The sequence below is a fragment of the Cheilinus undulatus genome, linkage group 13, assembly GCF_018320785.1.
Source record: "Cheilinus undulatus linkage group 13, ASM1832078v1, whole genome shotgun sequence".
Classification (NCBI taxonomy): domain Eukaryota; kingdom Metazoa; phylum Chordata; class Actinopteri; order Labriformes; family Labridae; genus Cheilinus; species Cheilinus undulatus.
Window position 1 is genome coordinate 26,240,083 of NC_054877.1, and position 9,694 is coordinate 26,249,776.

The 9,694-nt window shown below is 42.7% G+C and overlaps 1 protein-coding gene across 1 annotated transcript in view; it reads left to right on the forward strand.

Annotated features, from left to right (window-relative positions):
* ptch2 (patched 2) overlaps positions 1 to 8,287 on the forward strand; it is a 28,474-nt gene extending 20,187 nt beyond the window's left edge. Inside the window, exons 18-23 of the mRNA XM_041804389.1 lie at positions 51 to 331; positions 2,219 to 2,356; positions 2,852 to 2,994; positions 5,627 to 6,029; positions 6,142 to 6,709; positions 6,842 to 8,287. Of these exons, the coding sequence (XP_041660323.1) occupies positions 51 to 331; positions 2,219 to 2,356; positions 2,852 to 2,994; positions 5,627 to 6,029; positions 6,142 to 6,709; positions 6,842 to 6,876 (1,568 nt within the window). The 3' untranslated portion in view covers positions 6,877 to 8,287. The remainder of the gene's footprint in view (positions 1 to 50; positions 332 to 2,218; positions 2,357 to 2,851; positions 2,995 to 5,626; positions 6,030 to 6,141; positions 6,710 to 6,841) is intronic.
* Positions 8,288 to 9,694: the final 1,407 nt, after the last annotated feature.

Genomic DNA, 9,694 nt, shown 5'->3' on the forward strand with positions numbered 1-9,694 from the left:
TACTTTGGAGAACATTCAGGGCTCAAACTTCTTCTTCATTCTTCCTGTAGTCCCTGCTGCCGAGCCTCTGGAGTTCGCCCAGTTCCCCTTCTACCTGAATGGCCTACGTCAGGCAAGCGACTTTGTGGAGGCTATCGAGAGCGTGCGTGCCATCTGCGATGAGTTTAGTCGCAAGGGTGTGTTCAACTACCCCAATGGATACCCTTTCCTGTTCTGGGAGCAGTACATCGGCCTTAGGCACTGGTTCCTGCTGGCCATCAGCGTTGTCCTGGCCTGCACCTTCCTTGTCTGTGCCATCCTGCTGCTCAACCCCTGGACTGCTGGCATCATTGTAAGCTCTCAAACATATCCTCCTCTCGCTCATCCATCCTTTTACTTTTCTTTGCAAACTTGATCTGTCATACATTTTCATCCTAATTCTACCTCAACAACATTATTAGCCCCTTACTCCCTCTCCTCTTCCTCTCACTTTCTTCTCACCCTCCTCAGCACAGCTCAATAACACTGTCTAGGGGGGCCCCTTTTTCTCTGTGGAGGGCCAGTGTGCACTCACATACACACATGGGGATCTTTGTCATTCTAATGTAGGCTGGGCTGGCCTTAGAAAAGGAAATGCAAAGGAGCAAGAAAGGCTTTGCCCTCCTGAAGCCTCTACCTCTAACTCCCTCGCTGCTTTTGTCAGGGGGAGAGGGAGAGACTCAGGGACAGGACAGATCTGCCCAATGTCGACCTTGGCCTGCTCAACCCATCCATCAGGGATATAGATGTGTGAGTGTGAGGAAGAGAGGAAAAAGAGAGAGAAAGCGACAGTCTGAGTGTTCAGTGGTTAGAAAGCATTTCACACACAAGCTGGTGGGACCGGTGCTCCTTAAGGGCCCCTGAACTCACACATACACAAATCCACATCTCCCTGAATGTTGGAGGGGGTTGAAGTGTAGCGTAACAACAGAGCCAGTTTCAGTTGGAATGTGTTTAATTTAAGCAGCACTGATTGAGACAGCAACACAACACAATCTCCTCAGACAGAGAGAAGGAGAGAAAGAGCAAGGCTACATGCATGTATGGTTTCCAAGCATCAGCCGCCTCTGAAGATTTCACCCAGTCTGTATGTGGTCGAGCTGTAAAATGGCTTTTATCATTTCCAATTTAACCGTGCCCCAGCTCAGGGACCCCACTGAGATCAAAAGCTCCTTTTTGGCCGGGAAACATTTTCCCCTCCTTATTTTGTAAGGCTTGTTGTTGCTGTTTGTATTGCGGTTTACAGTACAGGAGCACTGCATTAGTGAGATGTTGCCTTTAAATATCGGAAATAAAATAAGCACAAAGGCTTGCCATCTAGTTAAATAAAATAAGTTCTCCCTCAAAACAGAGACAGATGTAGATGGATATGGTGTTTTGGTATTGCACACCCTCTGTTGTCTCATGCAAGTGGCAATCATTTCCACCACCTTGTAGAAGGGAGAGGAGAAAGAGAATGAAAGAAGGAGGGTAATAGCCTCAGGGTTGGTAATTTGATGCCATGCAGTTAAGATCCTGTGCACAGGGTCAAAGATTGTGTGAGGTGAAGAGGCAAAAGGGCTCAACTCAACCACTAAGGAAACACAAACTCATGCCTTTTTTGTCTGCACAGTTACTCTTCACTTGTTATTTTCTTTTTCATTGAAGAACACTCTAGTCAAAACATTTTATTGCAAAATAGGTATACAGCTTAACTTGGCAGAGAAGGCTCTGCTCAAAAGATGCTCCCTGGGTTAGTCAAGCAGCATGCTTTGACTTTCCAGACTTTCCGTATAGCTAGAAACCCCCATATATATAGATACATTTATACTGTACTGAATACAATACAATAAGTTCGAAAACAATTAATCTATTGAAGCATAAGTCTGAATATGAGGGTGCAACAAGCATTTTGCTATGAAGGAGAAGGCTAGGGTGGAGGAGGTCAAACTTTGCCAGCAGCGACAGCGTGGTGCATCAGCATTTATTCTAGTAGAGAGTAATGAGAAGTGCGTCAATATTAAACAGTGATTAGCTGTGGGACCTGGGAGGTGATAATTAGGGTCAGCTGGCCATCAGCTGATCCCTGCTTGGCATATGACTACCGTGTCCAGTATGAGCTAACACTAGGCTTGATTTCTTTGTTTTTATACGGTTTCTTAAGAATTAGAGGGTAAAAATGCTTCTGTTTTTTTTTATTTCTTCATGTCTTCTTTTCCAGGTGTTTATCTTGGCCATGATGACAGTGGAACTGTTTGGCATCATGGGTCTAATCGGCATCAAGCTGAGTGCCATTCCTGTGGTCATCCTGATAGCCTCTGTGGGCATAGGAGTGGAGTTCACTGTCCATATCGCACTGGTGAGTACAGATCTGTATGCTCACACAGATTAACTGTTAGGGGCTGCTGATCTTTTCATATGAAACACCTACTTAACTTGAATATTTGATACCATGGTCTAACTGTTATATACTTTGTAAGTGTACAGCTATTTTTATGATTATTTTTTTTTGCCTCCCGAAAAGAAACATAATAAAAAGGAAAAAATACATTTTTATTATATTGCTTGGGGATTTGTAACTCAAATTCTACAAAAGCAAGAGTTTTGCTTTGTTAGTTTTAAATAAAGGCAAAGTATTGATGCCTAGGGCGTGTAATTCCTTAGATGGAAAGCGATAAAGGTGAAAGAACTGTGATTAAAGATTTACTAGGAAGCTTATGTAGCACAGTGATCTCCTACAAAACCAAAAGCAGGAGTTGTGATGCGTGCCAAGCCTCGCCACAAGCACAAGTTTTGTGTGATCGGCAAGATTTCCAACTCATTCCACCCCCCTTTTCTCTCCCCGCTGCCGCAGGGCTTCCTGACAGCGATTGGCAACAGAAACAAGCGCTCAGCCGTAGCTCTGGAGCACATGTTCGCCCCAGTGGTTGACGGAGCGATTTCTACTTTGTTGGGCGTTCTCATGCTGGCAGGCTCCGAGTTTGACTTCATCATGAGGTGAGACGCTGAATGTGGGTCTAAATCTGTGTATATGTGTGTGTTCAGAGAGCGACGGCTCACAGAAATGGTGTCTGCACCTCTGAAAGCCCATTTGTTACTTTGAGAAGAAGCAATGTTTTGATTTTACACCTTCAGTGTGGGTGTTTCTGTGTGTGGAGTCAGTTGTCTAGCCTCACTTTGGGATGGGAGGAAGCTTTGTGGGGGGTCAGGGTGCATGCAGGTGGAAATGTTATACCCCTATTTATGGACAAGCACACACACAAAGTGACAAATATGCACCTGGTTCTGTCACTCTGAGAACACACACATCCGTCTACCCAACCTCAGAGCACAACAAATGGGGAAAACATCAAGGGTGTGTAGCAGCTGCTCGTAAACATGGAAGTGTTCAGCTACCCACTGGGAGATGTGTGTGTCTCTCTCTCTCATACACACGCATAGACAAGAGAATCTGTAAAAATTCCGATCATCCGTTTGGCATTCTCTCCCTCCATGTTGGGTGCCGTAATAAAAAGTGGAGCTAAATTTGAACTGCCAGCCCGTCAGAAGATCTGAAGCCCACCAACAGACATCACTACCCTCTTCATGTGTGCATTTCATACTTGTGTGTGCGTGTGTTTTCTACCACTGTTTCATGGTCAGAGTGGAAAAAAAAGGCGAATAGCTCAATGTTTTTCAACCCAATGTGGTCCGGAGCCCAAACCCAAAACCACAACCTTGAGCTCACAGACTGCAACAGGCCTCCATGACATAAAAAGAGCAGCTTTTTTTCAGCAGAAACAGAGACAGAAAGAGAGAGAGAGGAGGAGACTCACTCTGAGGGTGGCTTCCTAGCAAGGATATGAAGTTGTGGTTGGTAGGTTTTGTGTTGAAATGGAAAGATAAAAGAGGTGTAAATGAATAAATCAAGAGAAAGGAGGCATTTTCCTCACTAGAAAGAGAGACAGAGGGGCCTAGCATCTCTGTTGGCGGTCTTGTTTAGCCGTTGCTGTAGCTGTGCTCGGGTGAATGGGGCAAGCCAGAGCTGGCTAGCTGGGGAGTAGCATAAATATACAGCTGTAAACATCTCCTGGCCTTGTAATGCACTGAATAAACAGCAGGCCTTATTCAGCTCTGCTCTCATACACACTGATGAAGCATGCACACACATTGGTGAAATGAACATATGTACAGGCATGTAAACAGTTACGCTCGCTTTCTCTCTCTCACACACACATGGCTCCCCAGTCCCTGACAAAGAATGGAAAAGATTACAGTTTATATAAACAACAGAATTCCTAACAGTGAAACACTGTTGGAGGTCCCAGCAGTGTCTCACTCTTTCTCTCTTCCTTTTTTTATTTTATGTAAAGAAGTTTAAGTGTGACTTTTGAGCAAAAAGGCCCAATAGTAAAATCCAATTCTATGACTTAAAAAAAAGATGACCCATCTAAAGTCTGTGTGTGGTTTTACGATTGATAAGTCTTCAGGAGAGAAACTAGAACTATCTTCTTGAAGTTTTTTGTCAAAATGGGTCAGTTTGATATGCTTCTGATAAAGGAAGAAAACAAGAGCAGTGGTTAAAGATGGAAAGGGGAAAATATGTAGTGAAAATATGTATGTAAAAATATGACAGTAGGGGGAAGAAATGGGTGTCAATAAGCATTGTGAATTCACACCCAAACATGCAAGCCATGAACTTTTTCCCCAAGAGTGACCTTTGTCAAATTAAGTAGTACTATCATTATACAGGTCCATTCAGAGGTCAGGAGCATGTTTCCAGCCATTATCCCCATGCTTGTTCAGTTTTTCTTCATTCCAGCTATCTTTTTTTCTTTACCTCTTTCAGTCTGGCTAGCGGTTAGCATCTCACTGTCTCCTTCTTTTTTCTGCTTTCTGTTAGTGTTTAAGTGGAGTCCTCTCTAATTTTCTTGTGGAGCTCTTTCTTGTGGCCTGCCTCCACCCCCCTGGCCTCCTCGGAGCTTCACTGAGATGCACGCACATACACACGCACCAAAAAGTCATACACGCACCCACACAGTGGGGGTGAAAAACAGAGCAAGAGAAAAGTCTTGTAGCTGCAGTGATGGAGGCATCAAAGCATGTTTTAGTTGGACTGAGCAGGGAATCAGATTTGCCCCCCTCTGCCTTTGATACACAAACACTGGGCTTTCCCTGACTTCTTCCCCTGAGCTACTTCCCTTCCTCATGTGCCAACTATGTGTATTTGGAGCCACACACGTGTGTGTGTGTTTGTGTGTGTTCCTTTCTGTATTAAACACCGGGCCAATGTGGTCTTGCTTCTTACTTTTGTCTTATTGAAAGAAAAAATAAAGAGAAAAAAAGCTAAATCAAATCTTGTGAAACAGATACTCTAAAGATATCTCAGCTTTCAAAATCTCTTAAAACCTTAAGTCACAAAAATGAGATTACATGCATTAAGCCCCTGTGTGACTGAGATTATGCGCACATGCGTAAGCACTTTTCAGTGAATTTGTGTTCAATCCAGCTGATGCATGCAGAGGAGGCCGTTCTGTGTCAACATAGAGATGTACAAGAAAGCTCTCTGTCTTTCTACAATTCATCCTCAGTTCATGTTTCAGACAGGAAAAGTTGATAAAACAATCACTAACATATATTTACCTTTCAGGTACTTCTTTGCTGTGTTGGCCATCCTGACTGTTTTGGGAATGCTGAACGGCCTGGTACTCCTACCTGTCCTCCTCTCCATGATGGGCCCCCCAGCTGAGGTTACTCCAGTTGACAATGCCAGCCGCCTGCCCACGCCTTCCCCTGAACCTCTGCCCCCACCAATGGCACACCACGGATACTATACAGGCCACCACAACCAACGGTCATCTCATACACAGGCTTTCTCAGAGTCATCAGACTCAGAGTATTATTCAGAGGTGACCACCACGTCAGGAATTGGGGAGGAGGAGTACAAGTACTGCGACCGGAATGCGTACAACACATCGCACACTGGCGCTCCATCTGCAACATCTCATATACTGCTGGAAGCCAGCAAGAACCCTAGCTTCCCCAAGCTGACGGTACGCAAAGAAACCACAAACAGAAAAGTCAGATGCCTGCATGTCTAAATGATATCTATTAAATTTTGTTCTTCTGAAAGTAATGTTATTTATTTATTTATTTTTTTTTTAGGTTGTGAAGCCATTCAGAGAGAATATGATGGGCACTGGAGGAAGGATAGAACCATTAAATGAATCTTCACACAACGTACAGTCTCTCGGCTCCCAGCTCACCTGCTGGGATGGAATCAAGAGGGAGTCGCAACATGGCCCCCAGAGGCTCCAGGGACCCCCCAGCCAACACTTACCCAGCGACAGAGCTCACTTCCCTGGGAGGACTTGTCAAAGCGGGCCCAGGCACAGCGGTAGAGGGCCTCAGCCAAACAGGACTAAAGGGCCAAGCTACAGCAATAGCAACTCTGCCTTGCCGACGCAACAGGGCTCTGCCGCAGGGCCTGTTACTATGGTAACGGCCACAGCTTCTGTGACAGTGGCTGTGCATCCAAGCTTACCAGGGGCGGCTTACCAAGGCTATATGCATGAAGGTTTTGACACTGACAGCGAGTCGGACTGTTTTGAGGCTGCTAAGAGGACTAGTGGTGACAAAACAAACTTTTCTTCATGTAAGAGAGACTCTCTAGAGCTACAGGACTTGGAAGCAACACAAGGCCAGATGGAGCACCAGATTGGCAAGACGCAAGGTGAGATAGCAAAAAATGATTTTGTCCCTTAGAACAAATGTAGTTTTTCAATCAAGTGGTACTGTTTTCAGTTTTTCTAGCCTTTCTCTTCATCAGTGTCTTACCTTTTGCATCTTCTCTGCTTACCTGCAGGTGGGTTGAGGATCCAGGCACCCAAAGACTCCTAGACTCTCTCTGCCCTCTTGCTGCCTTTCTCCAGCCGCTTGCCAGAGCACCTTGACGCCCAATATGGTGTCACATCATGTCTTGAATTCTCATCTGTACATAGACTTCACATAAAAGAAGAGGATTTATTTCAAGAAAAAGAAAATTGATGTTTTAAGAATTATATAAATCTATGAGTATATATTTTAATACTAAAAAAGAAGGAAGCTATTTAAAAGAGTACTGTATAACTTGGGTATACTCTTGTGTAAAGTTCAGATGTAAAAGACTATTTGTTTTTTGTGGGGTGGCTGATTTTTTTCTCCCCCTATACTGTATAGAATAAAAATGTCCTATATGTAAAAAGTGTCAAGAAAAGTGAGATGTTATTAAGATATTAGGCTATTGAACACATTTGTCAGTGTTTTATTTGTATTTGTTTTGTTTTTTTTGCTGCTACTCTTCAAAATAATTTTAAGTGATCTGCCTTAAGAAAATGCAGTACCCCCCTCTCCCCCCTCTGGTTTTCGTCAGATATTGTTGTACACAGTATTATACTGTGATTTATTTCTGCATCTGACACTCTGTTGTATTTTTTAAGTGAAGACATCTGTGTCACAGAGTGCACTGAAGAAAATAGTAGAGTTTCATGCACACTGTTTTTTAACAGTGGTATAACCATCGTGCCTTCAAGTTTCCCCCTTTTCTTTCGTCTCAGCGCTCAGAGCTCAGTATTAAGTTCTCACTTTGGATTTAAAGTGTATGTAAAGAAGCAGTAACAGTTGTTGTTATTACCATCATCTGTCCACTTTAAATCTTTGTCCTCTGCAGTTTTAAAACTACTTGAAGGAGCTGTGATAAGATTTTTTTTTTTTGCAGTTTTTGTAAGCTCTACAGTGGGTGAAGATCAAATTTGTCACTTTGTGTTTGACATTGTATTGTTCACCTCCTTGTTTTATTTTGAAAGGGAATTACAAATATCCAATGCAAAGGGAGTGATTATATCTTATTTTTAGTAATCTGTCCTGTTTTCGTCGCTGGCTGCTTTGAGGTTATAACACATTCATGTTGTTTTCGCCTTGTGCAAATATTTCTTTTATATGCTCTCATTCACTTTCTAATTCCTCATTCTTTCTGCTAATACAAACCTCATTTATTCTTTTGTTTTTTTGTAGGCCTCTCATGTAATTTGCTTTAATATGTTTCAGTTGTTGATGTTCTTCAGTATTGGTCTCATCACTGCCAGGTTAAATTGCAGGGAAAATTACGGATCTATTTTTTAATGTCATTTTTTAAAGTGGCAGCTTTGGTTTCTTTTGTAAATATGAAAGAAAAGTTAAGTAGCTACTGTGCAGTTGTGAACAATTAAGCAAAAAAGAACAAAGCACCATTTACAGTTTGATCAGACAGCCGGTAGGTGTTGTCAGACAGCGGTGAGGAGTTAAAAGGGAGGGGGGTGGGGGGTTTGGGGGGGGGGGGCTCCTGCATTGGTTTGTAGTTTATTACAAGAAAAAATTGTTAATGTCATGCCATATAAATTATTTATATTAAAAATTTATTTTTGTAGTTTGTACAGATGTTAGTATCTAGACTGAAGTTCTATTTTTAAAGAGTGAATATATATTATATATAAATATATCTATTTGTTGCCAAGTTTGTTTTGGTCTGTTTTGTTTGCGTTTTGGGATTGGGGGGTGGAGAGGGTAATGAGAGGGAGGGGTTGACAACACTTTAGAGCAGAGGCCTTTTTTTTCTGGTGGAGCAAAAGGAGGACAGTCAGGGGACCATGAAGGAGAAGGTGTGTAGAACTGTGTCACCATTACACCTTGTTTTTAAGTTTCCTCTTGGTCCTTCCCTCTTCATTGTCATTTTTTTAAATGTTGTTGTCAATGTCTAAAACACTGTGACTTCTCAAAACTATGCTCAAGAAAAAAAACCTTTGTGTGACCGTTATGTTCCCTCACCTGCTATAGAAATTTAACTAACAAAATAAATTTAATGAAAAAAGTGATTCTGTGGTCTTTGCCAGTCTTTCCAAGTGTGTTTGTGTTTTATTCTTCAAAGAGCTGAAAGGTCAGTGGTGTTATCACAAGCTGACTGGCTGACTGCTGGTTAAATATGCAGTTTAGACAGGCTAACTCTGTTAGCAGGGTGCATTGTGGGTGGCAAACAAAAGATCAGATTTCAGTGTGGTGAAACTCAAAATCTAGAGGTTGCAAATTTGAAGTTTCATTGTTTTTCACATACATTGTTGAACAGGACAATGAAAAGGGAAATCTAATATGCTTGACCAGTTTCACAAAACACAATAAACATGATAGAGAACGTACTTAACATAACCATAGAATACAGACAAGTGTAGTTATTCTGAGGTGCAGAGATTAAATGGGGTAGTGGGGGTGAGGGTCTTAATTGGGCTTTTCAACTATGACTTTTTTGCCACGGAAACCAAACTAAGTCGTGCTTTTCACTAGTTTGGCTATGCCGAGCCACACTGGGAATGGTCCTGCTCTGAACAGGGCCCAGGTGCACCATGTTGGAACAGGAAGAGGCCATTGCCAAACTGTTCCCACAAAGTTGGGTGCATGGAATTGTCCAAAATCTCTTGGTATGCTGAAGCATTCAGAGTTTCTTTCACTGGAACTAAGGGGCCAAGCCCAGCTCCTGAAAAACAACCCCACACCATAATCCCCCCTCCACCAAACTTCATACTTGGTACAATGCAGTTAGACAAGTACCATTCTCCTGGCAACTGCCAAACCCAGAGTCCATCAGTCCAGAAGATTGCCAGATGGAGAGGTGAAGCGTGATTTGTCACTCCAGAGAACACTGCTCTAGAGT